The sequence below is a fragment of the Caenorhabditis elegans genome, chromosome X (genome assembly GCF_000002985.6).
Source record: "Caenorhabditis elegans chromosome X".
In the NCBI taxonomy this organism is placed as follows: domain Eukaryota; kingdom Metazoa; phylum Nematoda; class Chromadorea; order Rhabditida; family Rhabditidae; genus Caenorhabditis; species Caenorhabditis elegans.
In genome coordinates this window covers 3,645,230-3,667,485 of record NC_003284.9, presented here as the reverse complement: position 1 = coordinate 3,667,485, position 22,256 = coordinate 3,645,230, and the positions used below count along the sequence as shown (strand labels likewise).

General features: G+C 36.1%; 5 protein-coding genes and 3 non-coding genes across 9 annotated transcripts; 3 read left to right on the top strand and 5 right to left on the bottom strand.

The window, feature by feature from the left end:
- Window positions 1-338: 338 nt before the first annotated feature.
- On the bottom strand, window positions 339-7,994 carry R11G1.1 (EGF-like domain-containing protein; the record flags this gene model as incomplete). The annotated part of the gene is made up of 19 exons (NM_001374997.2): window positions 339-985; window positions 1,172-1,424; window positions 1,478-1,751; window positions 1,808-2,593; window positions 2,638-2,763; window positions 3,527-3,680; window positions 3,725-3,833; window positions 3,892-4,074; window positions 4,119-4,250; window positions 4,309-4,515; window positions 4,573-4,738; window positions 4,784-4,952; window positions 4,999-5,155; window positions 5,203-5,300; window positions 5,353-7,041; window positions 7,210-7,323; window positions 7,587-7,712; window positions 7,757-7,879; window positions 7,925-7,994. The coding sequence occupies 19 exons, from the start codon at window positions 7,992-7,994 to the stop codon at window positions 684-686; spliced, it is 5,238 nt and encodes a 1,745-aa protein (NP_001361923.1). The 3' UTR covers window positions 339-683.
- A 329-nt stretch (window positions 7,995-8,323) lies between these two features.
- R11G1.9 lies at window positions 8,324-8,464 on the top strand. The gene has a single exon (NR_070719.1). It is a non-coding gene; the product is annotated as an Unclassified non-coding RNA R11G1.9 (non-coding RNA).
- An 822-nt stretch (window positions 8,465-9,286) lies between these two features.
- Window positions 9,287-9,491, top strand: R11G1.10. The gene has a single exon (NR_070718.1). It is a non-coding gene; the product is annotated as an Unclassified non-coding RNA R11G1.10 (non-coding RNA).
- Window positions 9,287-9,505, bottom strand: R11G1.8. The gene has a single exon (NR_070717.1). It is a non-coding gene; the product is annotated as an Unclassified non-coding RNA R11G1.8 (non-coding RNA).
- A 714-nt stretch (window positions 9,506-10,219) lies between these two features.
- On the bottom strand, window positions 10,220-11,214 carry R11G1.7 (Ovule protein). The gene is made up of 2 exons (NM_001047819.3): window positions 10,964-11,214; window positions 10,220-10,349 (listed from the first exon to the last, which is right to left on the bottom strand). Exons 1-2 carry the CDS (start codon window positions 11,211-11,213, stop codon window positions 10,282-10,284), a joined length of 318 nt encoding a protein of 105 aa, NP_001041284.1. The 5' UTR covers window position 11,214; the 3' UTR covers window positions 10,220-10,281.
- Window positions 11,215-11,984: 770 nt separating this feature from the next.
- R11G1.11 (Neuropeptide-Like Protein) lies at window positions 11,985-12,563 on the bottom strand (the record flags this gene model as incomplete). Its single annotated transcript, NM_001374996.2, has 3 exons — window positions 11,985-12,294; window positions 12,346-12,467; window positions 12,515-12,563. 3 exons carry the CDS (start codon window positions 12,561-12,563, stop codon window positions 12,067-12,069), a joined length of 399 nt encoding a protein of 132 aa, NP_001362116.1. The 3' UTR covers window positions 11,985-12,066.
- Window positions 12,564-13,861: 1,298 nt separating this feature from the next.
- Window positions 13,862-16,872, bottom strand: R11G1.2 (uncharacterized protein). Its single transcript, NM_001374995.2, has 4 exons — window positions 16,763-16,872; window positions 15,341-15,485; window positions 14,555-14,666; window positions 13,862-14,166 (listed from the first exon to the last, which is right to left on the bottom strand). The coding sequence occupies exons 2-4, from the start codon at window positions 15,467-15,469 to the stop codon at window positions 14,069-14,071; spliced, it is 339 nt and encodes a 112-aa protein (NP_001361924.1). The 5' UTR covers window positions 15,470-15,485; window positions 16,763-16,872; the 3' UTR covers window positions 13,862-14,068.
- A 463-nt stretch (window positions 16,873-17,335) lies between these two features.
- On the top strand, window positions 17,336-21,168 carry sax-1 (Serine/threonine-protein kinase sax-1). 2 transcript variants are annotated; one of them, NM_001029687.7, is made up of 11 exons: window positions 17,336-17,401; window positions 17,448-17,556; window positions 17,603-17,742; window positions 17,798-18,005; window positions 19,117-19,271; window positions 19,315-19,479; window positions 19,526-19,643; window positions 19,694-19,806; window positions 19,858-20,056; window positions 20,102-20,220; window positions 20,784-21,168. In NM_001029687.7, the coding sequence occupies exons 1-11, from the start codon at window positions 17,351-17,353 to the stop codon at window positions 20,829-20,831; spliced, it is 1,425 nt and encodes a 474-aa protein (NP_001024858.2). In that variant the 5' UTR covers window positions 17,336-17,350; the 3' UTR covers window positions 20,832-21,168. The 2 variants fall into 2 exon arrangements, with proteins under 2 accessions (NP_001024858.2, NP_508627.5); NM_076226.6 differs by having other exon boundaries at window positions 20,778-21,166.
- The last annotated feature ends 1,088 nt before the right edge of the window (window positions 21,169-22,256 follow it).

Below are 22,256 nucleotides of genomic sequence, written 5' to 3'. Positions count from 1 at the left end.
CAATATAATGAACAACGCATGTTTTATCTTTATATTTCATGTTTTCTTCAAGTTACATCATAGCCAGGTTATTGTTAATCATCTCAAAATTTTTTGGAATGCCTAAAACTTACAATTAAGCCCGATCTTCGCTCGACCTGTTTGGATAGGACCAACCAGCACAAACAGATACAAATGCTTCAGTTCCTTCAGATTTTTCATTAAACTTGATTGGAGAAATTTCACTGGAATCTTGTTTTTTTCGTACGTGGACCAGTAGCCATCAACAAATCTTATTTCCCTTTTGCTCGCCCATTTTGGATGAAATCATGGAGGTCCTCTGATTTTAATCAAAGTTCTTTTAGGGTTGCTTCAGGATTTATTTGGATAACAAAATTCGCAGTAAATTCGAAAGTAAAAATAAAGAAAAAAAAACCAAGCGTTCAAATGGTGGGTGAAGGACGTTGATGAAGGGTAGAGAATAGGGGGTTGAACGTAACAAGTATGTTCATTACACGCGTGATGTAACTGAATCTTTCACTGGGCTTCAGAAAATATATTGAAAAGACAACAAATTTGTAGAATTGAGATTTGGAAAAAATAAGAAAAAAGTTTTGAAAGACATTATAATTGGTTTTTTGAAAGAACTTAACATGAAAGAAGTATGGATTATTAAAAAATAAATATTATTTAACATAGAACCATTAAGATCGTTTATTTGGATTCCACCACAAATCTTCTTTCGGCGGTTTTTTGGAGTCTTCCGATGGGTGAAAATGCGGCGAACTCCAGAACGAAGTTGGAGAATGTGCTATTAACGGGAGAGATGTCATGGAAAAATGGCTATCGCTTCGCCGATGCCTGGGCTGTGGAGAGTTGGCTGCTGTCCGAACGTGTCTTGATGGCGTGATAGGAGGAAGGAAGCTTGATGGTCCTGGAGTGTCTCGGTATGGACTGATGTCCCAGTTTGGCTGACGTTTTGATAGATCACCAACAGATTTTGCGCCTGAATTAGTTTGTTGAGTCAGAGGCTCTAATGCTCTACTTTTTGAACCGGATTTCGAAATGTTAAAAAAAATAAATTCTCATTTAAAATATTTGGATCATAAGGCTAGGCTCAGTTTTTGTAAAATATGTCTAAATGATACTTTTTTTTTCTTCAAATTTTCTCAGAAATTGATTTTGCACACACCTCTTAATGAGTGGGTGGGGATGACTCGATCGACTCTTGAACCCGAAAGATCACGTGCTGAACCAGTCACAGCCTTCAGTTCTTGCCTCCGAATCGCGATTTTACGACTGATTACAGAATGTCGTGTGCTTCTTGAGGTCATTGAAGCAGGAGTTGCGTCTCCAGTTCTTGGAGTTGTAGCTTTTGAGGCGAACTTACTACTGTGACGACTGCTCTGTAGACTTGACGAGGGATGGGAAGCAGAGGATTCATTCTGAAAATTTAACAAGTTGGAGAAAAATAAACATATTTAAGATCAATGATTACTTTGCCGGTCTTCTTTTTCATAAGATTACTTTTCTTTGTTGGTGTTTGCGGGTATGGTGGTTGAGGTTTGACTTTGCTCTCTAACTTGTGCAAGTTCTCCATGGATCGCTGCAAAGAAACATCTGGAATTTCTGGCGAGCTGACAACTGGTGGTGCATGTCTCGCAGGTGATAGTCGTGGCATATCCACATCTGATGTTTCTTCACTTGCTTCAACAACTTTACGTTTGAAAACGTATCTTGGAGCCATAGAAAACCTGGGTTCCAGGAAAGTTCTGCAAATAATCGAATGATCAATTTTTTAAAATTTACCAAAATGTTCAAATCATACCGAGTTGTTGCTGGACAAGATATGGAAGTATCTTGAGGATAATCAAGAGCAGCCTCCGCTGCAATTTCAGCGCTCTTCTCCGATATACTAGACAACGTTCTTTCCGGTTTCCGTCGCCTCGAATACTTTCGATATGGATGTGCAGGATAATTACGTGAGTCTTGCTTTATTCTGTCTAGCTTCTTGAAAAACGCGACTTCAGGATCACTCTCATCTGTCGATGGTACTAATTCGTTGACACCACCAGCACCACCACTCCGTCGTAGTATTCGCTTAGTCTGGTATATTGCCTTTGCTCCTTGCGGAACAAACACATCCGGTTCCTTATCCTGTTCATCAATCTGAGAAATCTGCTTCTTTGCACTGCCAACTCTCGATTGTGATGTGCTAGGAATCTTGGACCTTTTTGATGATGCACTGGATTTTGCAGACGACTTTCGGCTTTCAGGCTTCTTCGGGGTTTGCGGTTGATATGGCTTCACTTCAGAATCCTCGCTTGTTTCAGCGGTGGCAAAATTTGCAGATGCCGCTTTTTCTAGTTCTGTTGCAATTGGAATGGGTGTTTTAGGGGAGAGAGGAAGTTCAATTCCTCGTTTTGCCATTTCAATGAGTAAAGCTGCTTCCAAAGATTTTTCCAATGTAGGTGAATATGGTTCACTCTCAACTTGTCCAGTTTTTGGAATGACTTTAGCATCTTTTTTTCCGGAATCTGGTCGCGACGGAGTATCTGGTTTGTGGAAGGATGTTACACCAATCATATCTGCTAGTTTCGAGTCAGTTTCTTTTCTGAAAAATGAGTAAATTGTAAATAATTAAGTCCTGAAACTTACTCATCAGTTTCTTTTTGTTCTTCCAAGTTTTGTTTTATATCCTGTGTGGTATCGGAAGGTTTTTCCAGATTTACTTCGGCGTTATCAGGAGTTTTCTTTGTTTCTTCAGAGACAAGGGTTGGTTTTCTGAACAAGTAATATTGTTTTAAAAGAAAATTTCGGTCAGCGGAGCAGTCTCATTTTTTCCGGAGATAAGCTCTGATGAATAACTATTATTGAATTTTTTTAAAGGTGGAGTACGCCGGTAGGTTTTTTTCTTCATAATCGCAAAATCTGGTTTTTGTTTCAAATTTTTAAAACTTTTTGCAAATTTGGATAATTGTCAAATATTCCAAAACATTTTTTCAAAATTCAGATTTGTAAGGAAATTCAAAGAATTTCAAATTTTCATAGCCCTGAAATGTCTAAGTATTAATTTTGAAAAAATGAACACAGCACTTGAATTTTTAACACCTCTTTCAAACATTTTTCCATCGGCTAGCTCAGGTAAAGTTATTAGTTCAACAGTTTTCGAAGAATAAATGAATTTTGAAAACAAGACCTACTCACAAATAAGCTTTACGAAAGTGAACGAAAATTTCACAAACTGTCACCAATAAATCAGACTGGAAATTTTCATCGAAAAATTTTGTGAAATATCTACTTCAAAACTGTTGGATCACAAAGTTTGAAATTGTGCTCTAGAAGTGCCAAATACTGACGTCGTATGTATAATGTAACTTAGGAAAAATGGATAATGAGGCCGAAGTAAGAACAGTAATTCATTTTATGCCAATCATTTAATTTTGCAATGTTGTGGCTTTCATTAATTTTGGCGCGATCCTATACACTGAATTTTCAAATTTTTACTACTAGGAACGCTTCTAAAAGTCACGTTCATAGCACTCACTCTGTATCTTTTTTGTACGGTTTTGCAGTAAAGATTATTGCAGAATTATCAGATTTGTCCGTTCGAACAGTCGGAATGGTCTTGGTGGTTCTTGACGTTTCAGCGAGCCTTGCTTCGAACATTTGTTCGAGTGAGTCCACACTGGCTTTCCTTTCTGAAATATGCATTTACCCACTGATACCAATTTATTTTATTCACCAGTCAAATCAGATTTCGAGTATTGTTGTCCAAGTACTCGATACGTCTCCCAAATGGTTGGCTGCACACCAACTGAATGCGACGAAGCTGGTCTTTCCGTTTCCGGCACCTAGAAGAAAACGCCTCATTGAGAGAGAGAAAAAACACTTATGTTTATTTTTGCTAACTTGTTGTTCCTGAGCTGATGCATGACTCCCTCCTCCTCCTTCTCGCCCATTCTCCTTTCCCGTCGTCTCTTCTAAATTGGTTGTTGATGCGCTCGTCGTGATTGGTACAGGAAGCGGCAGTGGTAAACTGGGAAGTTGAGGTGCGTTGTCATTTGCCGAGACAAGAGACACGGAGCTTGAATTCTAAAAATGGACAAGATTGACTTCAAGTGTTGATGTGAAAGTACCTTCTCAAGAATAGGAGTTTCGATAACGCCTACGGGTGTTGGAGGCTCCGAATTCGCTGTGTGCGTTGATATCTTTGCAAGGCTACTAACTTTCGGTAAAGACTCTGAATTGTGAATGGATGCAGTGGGATTCTGAAACATTGAACACATTCAAAAGGCTGAATGGATCATAAAACACATTGAACCTTACCTCGTTAACTTCTTCTATAACTTGACTCATGTCCGGAGGCCTTGAAACTTTTTTCCGCTTGAAATCTGCCAGAGCAAATGCACTCGCTACAGATGTAGATCCTTTGGCGCTGTGTTTCAGACTTTCAGCAAATATAGCTTTCATGTGAGGTAACTTTTCCCGATTTCCATCCATTTCCAAACTTTTCGCAGCTTTTTGACCCACAACCTGTTAAAATAAATTATAAGAGTTTTAGGAATTTCGAATTTGCGAAACTTGGCTCACCACAGTTTGCAAACCATCCGCGTTGGCAGGGTGAATCGCAATGTAACGACAACATCGTTTCCGACAGAGTGCATAACAAGCTATGCACGCTAGAAGGGACAAGAAGAAGGATCCCAGGAGAAAAATTAGCCAGACAATTAAACAGATTCCGAAAACCATCACGCAACTAAAAATTGATACATATTATTTTGCATGTAACACGTTTTCTTACTCTGATTCTTCAGGAAAACCTTCACACGACCTTCCATATCCATCCGAACTATCTGTTGTACCCTTTTTGCATTTACACGCATACCGCAAATTTTCATCATCTAGAATGCAATCCGAGTAAACATGACAATGATTGAACTCCGAATTGGAACACAGATCAGTGCCGAGTGCTGGAAATAATTTACATGATATGGTTTATAAGCTGTGCACACTCACCTTCTGCAGTCAGATTCAAGTTTCCAGGCTCCCCGAATGATCTTGTCGTTAACAATCGATCGATCTCTTGCAAAGTGCAGTCACTACATTGAACAATAGCAACTAATGCAGAATCATGTTCCGCCGAACGAATGCACGATTTATAAGATTGACCAATCTGCAAAAACTTCCAATATGAAAAATAATTGATACCCACAAATCTACCTTTTGATGTAAAATCCGCTGTTTTTGCTCAAGCGATGCCTTATCTGTATTACAAACTGTGTTAACCTTCACTTTGACAACCACCAATGAAAGAGTTTCTGAAATATTTTCAAGCAAAATTAATTAAAGCGATACAATTTTGAACAATACCTTCACATTGCCCGTTCCCAGTGTTTTTGAATTGGCCATTTGGACAATCACAAATTACCGATCCACCAGAATCAGACATTCTTCGGAGGCAGTCATCAACCTGTGGGTCACCTGTCTTCACTGTTGTTGTTGGAACACTTGAAGTCGATACCGATTCGAAGGTTGAACTGTTTTCGGTGACAATCGTTGAAGTACCACTAGATGGTGTTGGAGTCGTTTTCACTGTTGGACCAATGTGTATGACTTTATCTGATCCTGGTACAATTTGTCCTTCATGTTCTCCCAAATTTGTTTCATTTTCAATCTTCGTCGACTCATTATTATCGATTTCTTCAACAACCCCGTTTGGTCCAACATGAATAATTTTTGTTCGAGATGTAGCCTTCAAAGTGGTGGTTTTCGGTGTAAGATTTCTGTCTATCTGAGTTGTCTGAGCATTGTTTGTAGAAGGCGTCAGCAATGTTTTTTCTTCAATGAAACCTTCTGGAACTTTCGAAGGATGGGTAATATGGCTACCAGGTGTTGTGAAACCCCCTCCCGGTATTTCGAAACCAGAGTGAGGTGGTACTTCCGTTTGCACATACTTCTCAATTTCGGCTTGTGGGATCAGTGTTGGTAATGCACCATGAGGAGGATTTTGAGTTACGAAAGGTCTATGGGGTGACTGGGGAGTTGTGAAAAAACTTGGAATGGAGAGTGGTCTTGGTGTTGCGAAAGTTGGAAGAATGCGACCAGGAATTAATGGTATTAACGTGTCGGTACCGGATTTTTGTTCATCCGGTATTGTAACACCAGGATAAGGTTTTGTTTTTTCAGATTCCCATGGTCGGGTAACTGGGCGGAGGTCTACAGGTGGTACATTAGGAAACATGTCAAAAGGTCCTGGAGTTGTCATTGGAACACTGGGCCTAGTGAGCATGTCAAATGGATTCATTCCTGGTGGTTGCGATATTCCATCACCCGTGCCTCCTCCATACTCAAACTCTGATGGTAGATCTGGTTTTCTTGAAGTGACCGGTCGGCTGATTATAATTCCCGGTTTTATTGGTGGAATCTTTTCCGAACCCTCTTCTATAGTTGGATACGTAATCGGCGGAAGTGGGCCTTGATGGTGTGGGTCCGGTGTGGTAGTCACAATTGGAATTGGCCAGTTGTTTAGAGGTGAGGGCGCAGTGATGGGTGGCAAGTCTGGCCGTCCAGGAAAAATGAGCGGAGCCTGAGGAAACTGCGTCTGGCTAATTGATGGAATTGTTATAAGGCGAAATGTGTGAGATTGAGTGACAGCTTCTGTTGGAGGTACAGGTGTTGATGAATGTGTTGGAAAGAAGTCTCCTATTGGCTCATTTGGTTTGTGGAAGCCAGTTACTCGTGATATTTCGACACCGGATGGTTCAGGGAAGAAATCCCCAAGTTTTGATTCTTCACTTGGAAATACTGGGAAGTTACTCAACGGTGGTTTTGTATTTCCCAGCAGAGGAGATGTAATAAACGGATATTTTGGAGTAGTATAGTCTATCACAGGATTAGATGGCAAGGTGACGGTAGATGGTTTCGAGCACATTGAGCAACCTTCCACGTAGAGAGACGGGTGATCTTCCGGTGGTGGTGGTACTGGTTTTGGGAGATAGAGTCCGGATTGATTTCTGGCACATCTATAGGCGTGTTCAAGAGGCATCACATAGTTTTCGTCTGGAAAAACAAATTCTGATTTTGAACTCTCCAAATTTCCAGTTTAATCCACACAAGAATATTTCTTCAAACAATATTACAAACGTTAGTTCCAGAGAATAACACTACATACTATTGCGATCAAAAATTGTTTTTATCAATTTGCCAATTTTTTAAAAGTAAAAATACCTTCATCGCTGCCATCGTTACAATCCTTCTTCCCGTCTAACAACCATTCCCACAAAACACACTCTCCGTAACCTTTGCACGGAAATGACGTTTCATCCGCACATAGTTTTTCTTCTGAAAATTTAAAATTTCACTAACTTATTCCCGTATGTTTTTTCTCCCAACTATTGAGTATTAGCTGCAGACAAATGACAAAAATTCAGACAAAATAAAAATATTCTGAATTTTTAAATAATTGACATGCTCTATTAAAAACTGCCCAAAAAAGTTGGCAAACGAAATTCCATGGCAGTTTTCAATTGTTTAGCAGGAAGTTACTCCCTTCAAATGTCTAATATACTAATCGAGATTATTAGGTAAACCTAAAATGAACTCACTTGACGTAGAACACCATGGAAGTTGTTTTGATGAACCGTCACATTTAGGATAAACAATACATGGAAGTGCATCTTTGTAATCTGCACAATAAACTGGACCACAACTAACTTGACCGATGAAACACCCTAAACGTGAATTACCTTAAAATCATATTGCTTCATGTACTTACATTCATCGCTACCATCCATACAATCAGGTTTTCCATCTCGAAATTGAGAAATTGGAACACACTGACCTAACCCGCAATCATAGTCACCCAACATACAACGTCCTGGTACCCTCATTCGAATTGCTGAAAATTGGGACATGAAATTGAATTTTCTGAAGCTTCACCTACCATCATATGATAAAAACTGCGAAGAAGCAAAAATTGGAAAGACGACCAAATATAGACAGACGGTCAGCATGGAAAGACTGGAACTGGTTACATGTGTACTCTTGAGCAGACAACATCAGAATGTCTCACTCATCCAATTATGTTGATCTTTTCAATTGGGATCTGTAAGCGTTTGAAATTTTTCGAAACCTTTTTAAAATTTGCAGAAAAAAAATAAAATTTTTAACATCTCAAAAATTATTCGGATAAATATATATACTGGCATGATTGGGAGGCGGGTAATACGACAGGAAAAGTATAAGGAGCGATTAAAGTGCACATTGGAACAATTGGTTAGCAGTGTCCATTACATGAGCAATAATAGCTCTTTGGAATGCGTCAGTAACTATAGTCGGTGAGTTGAAACAAGAAAACACACGAAGATAGGCTGCGGGACAAGAAAAGAAAGCGAGCGCAACCTCCATTTCCGATCATTTTCCATCAATCTTGCTGAGTTCTTTCAAGTAAAGAACAAGTTTCGGGAATGAGTATAATTTTTTTTGGAAGAATGTAGATGGTATAAAAATAACTTTTAGTTGTTTTTACATTTCAAGGTGGAGCCAGTGGGGAAATTGTTGAAAACCACTCCGATCGTGCCAAAATGATCAAATATCATATTTAAAATTTTCAAACGTGTTTTGAATGCTTTCTTATAAAAACATTGTTTCAAAAGTGGTAATTACTTATTTTTGCAATGTTCTTGAAAGCGGTCGGAAAAAAATGTATCTTTGAAAATGTATTATCTAGTTATGTTTCAAGAATTGTAGGGATTCAAACATGCAGCAAAGCTATAGTTTTCTCAAAAAGTGGCATAAACTCAGTAATTGATAATAAAAAACAATGGTACAAAGTTATTAAAGTTTAATTAAACGCAAATAAATATCAAATTGTTAAATAATTGTAAAATCCCAATCTGACTATGAGAAGAGGTCAATTATGAACCATACAATATGAAATGCGGTAAATTTTATAAATTTTTTAATTTTTTAACAAGGAAAATATTTCAGAGGAGCTTTATAAACCAGAAAAAAAATTGAAAAATGAACAAATATACCTCTATTTTTGATAATTAGCCATTAACAATTCTTGATTAATTAAGAGAAAGTAATTTTTAAATGACCGTATTTTAAAGAAGTGATAGGGAGTTGAAAAAAAATTTAGTGAAGTGGTAAATACAGTACATATATTTTACGAACTTCCTAAATGGATGGACAAAGTAGAAATATCCAGAAATAGAGAGCTCAAACTATACTAAGAAAAAAATGAGCGCAAGGTCATTGTACTTGAAACAAACTATTAGTCAACACCAACAAAGAAACCATCTGAGCATGATTAACAAAGGAAAGATAACACATATGTGGTATTCGGCAAAAAAAGTATAGTTTTTGGTAAGTGGGCAGCAAAAGAATTGATGACCGCACGGGCGCTTGCCTTTCCTCCCACAGAGGTGCGCCTTTTATGCTCTTCCGTTTTGTGGTGGACCTTGCTTCTGACCACTCAGTCTACCTCCAATAACTCACTTGACCTACTCTTAAAACTTGCTTCATCTTTTTTTGCTACGTAACATTTAATAAATTACGTCAGTGAGCTATAAGAAATCAGTTTTCAGATCCAATAAATCTTATGACGGAGTTTTGTGCAGTTGTATTGCAACACTGGTTGACAAAAAGTATAGTCCGACATGAAAACTCAAAAAATGGCGATTCAAAAACTTAGCAACTTCCGGAGCAAGTTTGCATGCACACATATACATGAAATATTTTAAGAGAGTATAAAGTCTGAGTGGAAAGGTTTTTCTTACGGGGGTCGTGACAGGAAACGGATCCAACACCAAAAGTAACCAGAAACTTTTTTTAATTTTAGCTACTACTTTTTTATAACAAGTCTATATAGCAGTACAAGAATATAACATATTAATACATCCAAAAAAGAACTAAACATTGCTACATTGGAACCACTACGACTTGTGGCATAAGTAGCTGACCAAGAAGACGCAGTTGGATGCCAAAGGGAGAGTGTTCAAAAAGTAGTTGACAGCTCTTTTATTCCAGTCTCGGAGATCTGACCGCACGCTCGCGCTATTTTCTCCCTTGCGTCCTTGCTCTGACCACTCGTGGCCCCCAGGAAAATTACCCTGAATGTCCATTCAAAAACTCACCACCACAAGCAGCACCACCTCAACAAATTTTCGTGTGTATACATTTTGCTTTATTGTGTTTTGCGATTTCGTAAGATGCCAGGAACAAAAAAGTTGAATGCCGTCAGAAAAATTCATACAAAAAATGTGCAATTATACAATTAGTGTGATAAGAACTCCTTCAATGTCCACTTTGCTCCGACGAAGTTTCCCATTCAAGTGCTGAGAGGTCGTCAATTTCATGTGTAGCTGAAAAAAAGAGAAGTCAAAATCTGAAACAGATTTAGATCTTAAAAATTGAAAACAAAAATGTCGACAGTAAATTTGCTCAAAAAAATTAATGATCTGAACCTATAACCACTTCTTTCAGGTTTTTTTTTCTCGAAGAAATTGGACACTATTAGTTTCAGCACCGGCATTCAAACTGAAAGTGGAACTAGAAAAGTTTGGAAAAAAAATATCGGAAAAAACTGACGTTGTAATTTTGCTAAATTTTTACTTATCAGTTTCAAAGGCACACGCAGTTTTCCCGAGTGAGCCCTGTACGATTTAGCGATAGTGAGTAGCTAAAAGCGCGAAATTTTACAGATTTGTTTATTAAACACAAAAAAAAGTTGTTTATGAAATTTAAAATTTCAAACTGCACAGAGAGACAAAATATATGTATAATACCGAGTGTCACATTTCCGAACTTACATTTTCTTTAAATTTTGGAAAAGTCTTGGAGCTAGGATTATCCGAAAATCTGATATTTTTCGAATAATATTTCTTCTATACTACAATTCTCACATGTCTTAAATCAGATTACAGTTTGACTGAAATTTACTTTGACGTATCAGAGGTTCTGAAGCCAAACAACTCACCAAGTTTAACACATTTTTTAGTATTGAGTGTAACTTTTTCCACGGGCTTCACAGGATCATCAACATTTTTTTTAGCGTCAGTGTTCTTTGCTGCTTCAGAAATTCTTAATTGCTCCATTCGCTTTGCTGAAGCAATGAGCCTATCCGCAACGGTTTCACCACGAGATCCCTTTTTCTTGCGTTTCTCCTTAATCGCCTCCACATGTTCCGTCGTCTCCTCTTTTTGCTGTATCGATTTTGGACTGACCATGCTGAATACAAAATTTGAACTGTTACTTGAAATGTATTGGTCTATTTAGAGATAATATTTTTAGAGTTTTTTTTAAAGATAGATAAAGTTTAGATAAAATATACATATTCAAATATTAAGGAGCAAATAAACATAAATGGTAAAAGCTAGTTTGTGAGCAACAATTGTATTGTTTTGAAGATAACTTGAAAACAATTAACAAATTTTTGAAACAAGGTTTTTAAATAACGTGAACAAAAATGTGACATTTACGCTTAACTCCAAGAAAAAGAAATTATAGAAAAATAATTATGAGCGCTCGATAACACAACATCTGGTGTGGGTAGTAATGCAGTGGCATTACTCGCGTGCGCAAGTGAATGCGACCTCTCTTTGCGATTGCAGGGGCCCGTTCAATTGTTCTCTTCCTCTCGCAAAAGGTCGCATGATACTGGCCCAATATTGCTTTTAGGCGGCTGGGCGCTAATAAATCTAGATGGCCTTGTTTTGAAAGTTGTTATCTTCCATGAAAATCGTCTACTATAAAAATAGACACTTCTTAGTTTCATTTTCAAGCTTTTTATCTGAAAATGAACAATAGCATAGATTTTCAAGACTTTAAAAATTCTTAAACCACTTCAAAATAATTTTTTTCACCGTTTCTTTCAGAAACTTTGTTACAAATTTCAAGCTCTTTTTGAAAAAATTTTGAATATAATGTTAAAAATTATATTTCAAGCTTTTCAAATGCACAACTATTTATTTAATATTTATTTCTCAATTGTAGAACAGAACCAATTCCGAGTCGAAGGTAGATAAAGTTAAAGCTATTTCAATCATTTCAGATCTTTTAGAATACTTTGAGCTTTTCTCCTCAGCTTCGTCTTGCTCTTGCTTTGAATCTTCTATAAAACTCACGAAGAGCTTTTCTTTCATCATACATATTCTCATTGCTTTCTTTATCATCATCATCATACTTCTGAACGCCTTGTTGGAGGGGTCTAATAATACTTCCCAGTTTTTTCCTAGGATGTACCGGGAATGCGGCTCCATTCTCATCGAAGAACATTTCAGCCGAATACCCGTAACTTCTGGGCCAAATCTATAAAAATAACATTTGTAAACTTAGAAAGTTGAACCAAAAAAAACCCACCGGCTCATCTCCTTTATATCCAATTGGTTTCGGCACATTGTATCCAAAAGTGTCTGACTGATCAATTGTTTCGCTAGTTATGTACCGAGTGTAAACATTTTCAATTGACAATCCACAGTATTCTGCAAAATTGATAAATTGAGCAAGTCAGAACTTTTAAAACTTTTACCTTTAATAAACACCACAAACGTTATGTATGTGATTAGAGAAGTCATCATGTGAATGGGAATCTCGGCCTAATTCATTTGGTATTTATAGACTTGTTCTGTAAACTGGACTAATTAAAGACAAATATGAGAAGGGCGTACGTCATGACCTGCCGGTCTCTGAACGTTCGTCTATCATCTTTCAGAAGTCGAACGCAGATCTTTCTGTCACACTGCTTTGCATTTGTTGATTGATAATGCTTTCCTCGTCGCGTGGGAAATAAAAGTGAACGTCTTTTGAAGATGTTCCGCTGGGGTTGAATCGAAAAAGGGGAACTTCCGAAAATGTTATCAAGGATAGTGATGTCATGTCAATCAAGTGCAAAATGTTATTATGACACTAGGTCATTCAACAGTTGGGTAATGACAAGAAGAACAGATTGAAAAATAATAAGTTCCTGGTGTAGATAATTAAAATAAAACATGGTTGGATTGAGCCATTTATCGGCAATAAATACAAATTTTCAAAGGGATTCAAGAAATTGGAAAATTTGGAACAATTTAATAATTACAGTTGCCGAGTAATTTGACCCTTTTATTTTTGAAATTTACTTGACAAAATCGTTTTTTTTTTAATTTTATCCTCTAGTTGCATATTGCTATCTATGTTTGAATGGTAAAATTGGAAAATATTTGTTATAATTATTTAATTTCTCCAAAAAAGTTACCAACAGAATGCATTTCTAATATAAATTAATTATATTTGAACCTTTGCTGTTTACTTCTGTAGATTTTGGCCAATGTCAGGACGGTCTGATGAAATCCGGAATTCATGGGAAAGACCTTCTATCTGTTTTTGTACTTTTCAGGCCGTTATAAGACATCCTCCAGGTCTAGGACTGCGCATTATAAAGTGGAAAATTACTTGAATTTTAGATATATCTTGACCGTAGTTTGCTAACATTCAAAAAAAATTGAATGCAATTTCAATTTAAAATTGAAAGCACTGCGTTCCTATAATACACTAGCACATATTTTTCTTAATGTGAACTATTAAACTTTGAACGTTTGGATATCAATGTCTTACATTTACAATATTACACGAAACACCTAACGTTAAAAGACATGCTTACAAATCTCGAATTAGCAATTGACATTGCAACATGAACCATCTCACTTTTTTTTTTTGAGAATCTTGTATTTTTGTAATGTTTTTATTCAAACCTACCCGCCCAAACTCTATTATCCCACCGATTTTCACTTGTTGCTAATCATTTTTATGATGTCTTGTTATCAAGCCAAGAACTGGTATTGATGATGAATTGTTCAAACAGCGTAATAAATAAGATTAATTGTCAGTCCTGAACTGTGTCTGGACGGATGACAGCTGATTGGAGGCAAATTTATGATAGAAATATCAAAGGATTACAAAAAAGGGAAATCTGAAAAAGCACGCTGATTGAGGAATGAGATGAAATATGGAGGTGGAAAACATAAAGCCGACAAGAGAAAGCGAAATGGGATGTTTATAAGATCATTGGCAGGAGGTTTGGGGGATATGGGGAGTTGAAGAATGTTCAATCGTCGTCAATGCTGTCTTCGTCGTCGTCTTCTTCGAAAAACCAACCATCCGAGTCCATCAGAAGAACAACTGATTTCACTGTTGCCTTTTCAACTGAAAATTGTTATTTTATTAAAATTTATAAATTTAAAATAAAATTATTATAAGAAAAATGTGCTGAGAACTAATTCTTACCCTTTTTTAACTACATATATTATTCCGAACAATTTTTTAACAGAAATATTTTTGTAATTTCATAGAATAAATAAATGAACACAAAATGTGATGACCTGTAGCTGTTAAAAATGTTTTATAAGTTTTGTTCAAATTACCGCATATTTTGAAACTTATATCACACTGCATATCGTCTTAGAAAAAATTGATCTCATAACGTTTTACCTGTAGCAAAAAAAAAACAGAGAAAAAAGTTGGGCTCAGTAAAAAAACTGAACGTCTTCTGTGGGATCTGACTCATCATTAAAAATAGTCAAAAACCACATACCAACTTCCTCCGCAATTTCAATGTCCTTCTCTTTCTTTTGCCGTTGAATTTCTGCGTTATGCTTCGCCTCCTCGCCCGTATTCTCGTTTTCATCTTCGAAATCGTAATTTGACTGCAATTTAAATTAACTTAAATGTGATGTCAGGCAAGTGGGGGGTTTTTTAAAGTATACGCACAATAGTAAAAACTTTTTTAAATATTAAAATAAAACGACGCAAAAACGAAAATATTTTCCAATTATTTTTTTTGAAAATGATGAGAAACGTGAACTTCATTTGCATTTTTAAGCTTAGAAAAACACTACCTAATTAGCTTAGCTAATATGGACCAAAAGAATCAAGTTTTCAAATGGGTAATATTTAATGGGTAAAATGGGTAATGGGTAAAATTTTCGACCCCTCGGTGTATTTTGTGCAAACACCGTCACGCGCAAATATAGACTCTTTTTCAACGCGCTGTGTGAAAATTCCTCTTGCGATTTCAAATATTTTTTCCCTCCATTTTCCAAAACTTTGGAGAGGGGGGTCGAGCCAGAAACACGTGTACTACACAAGTACCAAAATGTCCTAACCCGCACCGTTTTTTATACAATAATTCAAAACACATTACCAAAATTGGTAGAATAAAATTTGTTTTGATCGCTTGCCAAATTATGAGAGTACTGAGTAATTAACAAATTAGACACAAAATAATTTTGGTTCGGCTATTTTTAAACTATTTGTGAACAATTCGAACTATTCGAGTGAATTTAAACAACCTCCTACTATTTGATAATTAATAGCTTACCGGATACATTAACCCAGCACCCTCCATAACTGTTTGATGAAGAACAGAGATAATACTCCTATTCTCTTGAAATTCTGTAGTTATTCCTTCGAAATGATCATTGACGGCTTCTTTCAATGCATCATCCATCCGCGGACACAATTAACTGCAAAATGAGTAAAATATGTAGGCAGAATAAGGATCAGTTTTGGCATAAAAAAATTGAAACTTTTTTTTTTCGTTTTCCACCACACCACTAATATAGAAGAGTGTATGTAAATACTTGCAGAAACAGGTTTTTTATTTATTTCTACTTTATAAGTTGCGACCACTAAGAGCACAATGTGCAGTGCAAATGATGTCATTTCACTTGTTGAGGAGTATTTATACAGTCACAGAAAAATATTTAAATTGAATTCAAACAACAATTTTTCAAGAAGATTCTTCTAACAACTTTTCTAAGAACGCATTCAACTTTTCAATCAACAACAACAACACTATTTGTAAGAAATAAGAAAATAGTATACAATTCTATGTCGCTCGCTGGTTGAGGTAGAAAAACAGGAATCTCTCAACACTACGATCTTGTGAATTTGAAAACTTGCGCACAGTCTATTCATAAAGCGACTTTGTTGGATTAAAAACATTGCGGATATGTTTTGATAATGGTTGAAACGATTTGAAGGTGTGGTAGGCAAAGGGAATGCAAGGTCAAATAGTTTCTTGTTGAGGGAATTCGGAGGTATTCAATTACTAGTTTCTTTCTGATATTGTCTTTTTTGTTGTACTAAAGGTAACTATAACACGCCGCCAAACTGAAACTATAGTAGAGATAGTGATAATGTAATTAAAAATTATAGAATAGAAATGAAAACTTGATTTATTTAATAGTGGAGTAGCGTCATTGGGGAAAGTGTTTAAAACTCCTATGGTGCTAAAATGATTAGGCATCATAATAAAACTTTTCAAACAATTTCGGAAATTTTATACTTACTGTAAGACAATAATAATTACTCACTTTATGATACTCATAATTTTGAAAGTTGAATAAAAACAGCAAAAAATCCAAAAATTTGATAATTTTAAACGATGGCGGGTAAATTTTAAAATTTTTGGATACTTTTACTACGATATTTGGACGTTTTGGATCATTATAAACGTATTTAGACAAAATCCCCACTGGCGCTACTCCACAATGCACCCCATTGTTCACATTTGACAGCTTATATCTCAGTTATCGCTTGTTCTATTCAAAAATTGTCAACTGACAAACTATTTATAATTTCTTTTTCTATTGTATTGTAGTTTATTATTTATTAATATTAATATGTTCAAAATGAGCAGAAATACAGTCGCTTAAAGTGACGTATTGAGGAACAATGAGGAAATACTTTATTTTTTTCAATTATGTTTACAAATCGGTGTCTACCAAAAAATCAATACCTTAGCGGACCCGAACACCAGCTGCAAACCAATGACTGTTCTCTTTCCTGTCCGGGTTGCCCTCTCACACGCCATTGTTGTCCCGTTATGCGCCCCGACACTTTCTCCCACTGCGCGGACAAAGTGTCGTAGGATATGGTGTATTGTGTGCAGATGCAATGTCACGTGTGTATGCACACCGACGCGTTTTGGTCTCACTTATTGTTGCGTTCTGCTTCTCATTGGAATTGTAATGATAAATTTTCTGCGCTCACATTTCAACTGTTTTTTTTTTGGAAAATTATATTTTACAAGTTTTTTCTCAAATTTCATATAGATCTTTGCAAATTAATTTTCTTAATTTTTTCATAAAAACCGCCTTACTACTTTCGAAAAAAAAAATTATGTTGTGTCACAAAGCACACATTCCTAAAAGAAAATAGTTTTTTGCGGTTCCTAGTATGTTATAGTCAAAGGTGTAGTTAGCCGTCCACCAATATTTGCCCGACGTTTATTCCTCCGCATACACTATTTTACATTCTCACTGCCCTTCCCCTTTTTCCGTTTCTTCTCGGATGAAATATTGATTTTCAGGTATAAATCTCAACTATGGGAGAAATTGCACCGGAAATGGAAATATCGCAGTACACAAAGGATAAGGTAATTTCATTATTAGAATTCGAAACATTAAAATTAATTTTTACAGGCAAGTTGTACTAGAATTTCAATTGAATCCTACTACTCAAAGCGTGTCACACAATGTGCGGAGCGAGAAAATCGTTTGAAAAAGTTGGAGGAAGACATATCTGCCAGAGGTAAAACCACAAAATCGAAGACTTAAAATTCGATTTGCTGTTTTAGGACTGAGTGACGAGGAGAAAGAAGAGAAGCGAAAAATCCACCACTCCAAAGAAACCGACTACCTTCGCCTCAAAAGAACCCGCCTGACTGTAAATGACTTTGAAAGTCTCAAAGTGATTGGACGAGGAGCGTTCGGAGAGGTCGGTTGAAACCACTCCCAAATTCAATTTCATGTATTTTTTATTTATTTTTTAGGTTCGCCTTGTTCAAAAACACGACACTGGACATATTTACGCGATGAAGATTTTGAGAAAGAGCGAAATGGTGGAGAAAGAGCAAACTGCTCATGTTCGCGCTGAAAGAGACATTTTATCGGAGGCTGACTGTGATTGGGTAGTCAAAATGTACTACTCGTTTCAAGATTATTCAAATTTATACTTAGTTATGGAGTTCTTGCCAGGAGGTAAGGGAAACTATAACTACAAATTATTTATATGCGTTGTGTTTATTGAAAAAAAAAATTAAGAAAAAGATTGCTCATGGAAAAAAGTGAACAAGTATTTTCCTAACAAAAATTGTGTCAAGTTTGACAGCTTTTATTTCGATTGCATTCAAAAATGTTTTCTTGAAATGTTTTTCTTTACTTCAATAATTTCCCACTTTTTATTAAAATTAATAACAAGCAAAAGCGATCAATATATGATCAATTGATATAGAGTAGCAGAGCTACGGCAGAGCACGATTTGAGTTCAGCATCAGGGGTGTGCGGATAATAGCCGATTTAGCCGAATTCGCCGATCGGCTAATTCGGCTAACTCGGCTAATATTAGCCGAATTATCCGTTAGCCGACTTTTTGGCAGTTCGGCTAATACGTAGTTATCCGTTAGCCGATTTTGGCCAATGTTAACCGAATTCGCCGATCGGCTATTTCGGCTAATTCAACTAACATATTTTTTTGAAAAACAAAAAGATTTTTTCCTATTTGAACAGTCGTTCATCCCTGAATTTGCTCAATAACAGTGAAAAAATTAACCCAAAACCTGAATTAACAGAATGGACAAAAAAGCTTAACAAAATGAATATTTTCCGAATTAGCCGAAATAGCCGAAAATTAGCCGATTTGAATGACTGAGATTAGCCGAATTAGCCGTTAGCCGGTTCTCAAAAAATCGGCATTAGCCGATTTATCCGTTAGCCGAAAAAATCGGTTATTCGCACACCCCTGTTCAGCATATAAATTTTTTTTAATTTTCCGTCGTCACGGAAGTACCTACTCATAAATGCTGGCATATAATAGAAAGACTGAATTTTTGGCCGATTTTCAGAATTTGGCATTTGGTATTTGACATGTCTGGAACGAGTATGTAATTTAACAACAAATACTAATTGCTGACATATTAATACTCACAATCAGTAGTATCATTTCATACAAATAGCTATCTCTTTAAATAAAAAAAAATACTATTTTTCAATTCCAAAAGCAAATTCGCACAGCTGTGGTCAAGAAGTTGTATTACTGATAAGAAAAATACCTGTATCTTCTCTAATCTTCTATTAATCCTCGTTGTTCCAGGCGACATGATGACTCTACTTATAAAGAAAGACACATTGACCGAGGAAGCAACTCAATTCTATATTGCTGAGGCTGCACTTGCCATTCAATTTATTCACAGCCTGGGCTTCATTCATCGTGACATTAAACCTGACAATTTGTTACTCGATGCGAGAGTATGTACTTTTTCTCACTCATGAAACTCAATTTCTTTTTTAGGGACACGTTAAACTATCAGATTTTGGCTTGTGCACAGGCTTGAAAAAGTTTCATCGAACCGATCATTATCGCAACTGGCCATCCACATTGCCACCGGATTTCATCTCTAAACCTTTCGAATCAAAAAGAAAAGCGGAGACTTGGAAGAGAAATCGTCGCGCATATGTAAGACTATAACTTAAAAGATTGTTTTTCTACCTTAAATTTACAGGCATACTCTACGGTCGGAACTCCGGATTACATTGCACCAGAAGTTTTCCAACCAAATGGCTACACAAAAAGCTGTGATTGGTGGAGTTTGGGTGTTATTATGTACGAGATGCTTATTGGTTAGTAAAATTTGATGTACCAACACTCTTCAAAACTTAATAATTTTCAGGCTACCCACCATTCTGCTCTGAGCTTCCACAAGAAACGTATCGAAAGGTCATTAACTGGCAGCAGACTTTAGTTTTCCCTTCAGATGTGCCCATCAGTATTGAAGCTAAAGCTGTGAGTATTCTTAGTTGCATTTGAGATTTTTTACTCAACATGATTTTTTAGACAATCAAACGATTCTGTTGCGAAGCTGAACGTCGTCTCGGAAACCACGGGGGACTTGATGAGATCAAACAGTGTCCGTTTGTTAAACGAATCGATTGGAACCATATTAGAGAACGACCACCTCCGATTCGGGTCACCGTGAAGAGCATTGACGACACTTCCAACTTTGATGATTTTCCCGACGAGGATCTGACATGGCGTATGCTCTCTATCGTTTTTGCGTGTAAAATGATTTTAATTTCAGCGACATCAACACTAATCCGCCCGGAGGAACAACCTGGTCGACGAGGAGAGTTTGTTGATTTCACTTACAAACGATTTGACGGATTGACCCAGAAGATGCGATATAGTGATTTGAAAAAGGTTTGGAAGTTCAAAATTTGAATTTGAGCGTACATCGCTTTATTTTAAAATGTGGACCCTGTTTCAGAAATAGTTAAAGAATTTGCCAAATTTTCAAACTTATATTGAAAACTACAACCAGCGGATCTTTAGAATGTTTTGAAAGCAATATGAAGTTTGGAATAAAAAGGAAGTATAAAACTTACAGAATTATTTTCTGGTTAACTTCCAAAATCATGATAGATTAAATCTGAGCTTCCACCACTAAAAAAGTGACTCTGCATTCAAATATGAAGTGTTTTTTTTTAATTTTTTTATTCTATCTGGGTACTTTAACGTAATTATGGTTACAGTCTTAAGAAGCATTCTAGTTGCCCTGAAAATCATGAACACTGTTTTGAAACTATATTTTTTAAATTGTTGTTTCTCTCTATCATCTATCAATTACAATATTTGGGTATGAAGCTCATAATATTGAAATTAGGAATTCAAGAAAAATTTAATGCAACTACAATTTTCTATGATTTGAAATAATTTGATCATTAAAATATACCTATTAGATAAAATAATTCAAAAAGTTTCAGCAAGCGAAGAAAAACAAGAAGGGCGGCCAACAAGGTACATCCGACTGAACATATGGATGTGGTTCTTCCCTAAAAGTGTTAATATCTGTTTTATAATGGAAATACTACATATGTAATATACGGACAATTTGATGTCCTTTGTAAATGCTGCCACTCTCTTTTTTTGGTACAGTGTCTCGTTTTCATTGAATTCCAAACCCTTCCAAATCTACATATTTTCATTAATCTCTAGTTTTGGGTTTTAACGTGCACTTAGCTTTATAGTCATACACACACAAACATTTTCTTACTCTCTCTCTCCGTATTTGTAAGTTTTTCCCAGTTTCCAGTCCATCTGAACTATATACTCGCACCAGAATGTATCAACAATAAATATATTTATGTATCTCACTTTTCCCATCTTTTTCTTTTTCCTTGCCAACACTCAACACTTCCGTCTGATCATTTTTTTACTTGTCAGATATATTTGTGAGAGAATACGGGACCCCGCCGCGTTGTTGTTCTCATCCACAACGATTTTCCAAGACTGCTGCAGAAGCTGGAGAAGAACACAAACTATTACAACGGTCCCCCTTCTCGTGCCATCGACTTCCCGCCAAACTCCTCTTCGATCTTCAGAGCAGTAGGATGTGGGGATATGTTCAGATGAAAACGCGACACTAACCTTTGTGTGCCTCTCTTTCTCTCTTTTGCTTTGAAATTCTTCTTTTCCACTTCATTTATTGTTTCGGCACAAACCTGCCAATGATTTGGAGAAAATGCCAGGTGCGTGCATCCCCCTGCAGGTTTCTAAATCCTTGAGTTGGCTCATTTACATTAAAGAATTTTCCTGTTACCTTCGATTGTATGCACACGAAATCTAGGGTTCTAGATGAAAAAAATCTTGTATTAGGCGGTGTTTGTGTATCCCACATCATAGAACTAAATATAAGTTTTTTTTATTTCGAGTAATTTTTATAAGCATTGTTATGTAAACGCGTTGAAATTGTATTTCTCCAGTATGGGTGGTTTATTTTTAAAAATAATCGTTATATTTATGCGAAAAGTTAATTTATTTTAATTGATCTATTTTAGAAAATGCTCAAAATTGGTATGAAAATTGCCAATTGCGTATGGTACACTGTTAAAGTACTTGGACACTAGTAGCACTATTAGGATTTTGAAAATATAATTTCTAAAGCTATTGGCAGAAATAATGGAGATAAATATTCGAGATTCATACCAGAAACACTAGTTTTTTTTCTCAATATGTGGGGATCTACTACACAAGTACCCATTTTAAAGGAACATTATGCATAAACTACATACGTAACCGTCACTTTTCGACGCAGGAAAACGTTTTTCATAAACCCAAATTCTCTCCGAAAATTCGAAAGCGTAAACTTTCAACTATTTCTAATTTAAAATATCAACTATATTCTTATTGTTAGTGTATTAAATTTCTCAGAGAATACTGTGTGATCAGTGAATATC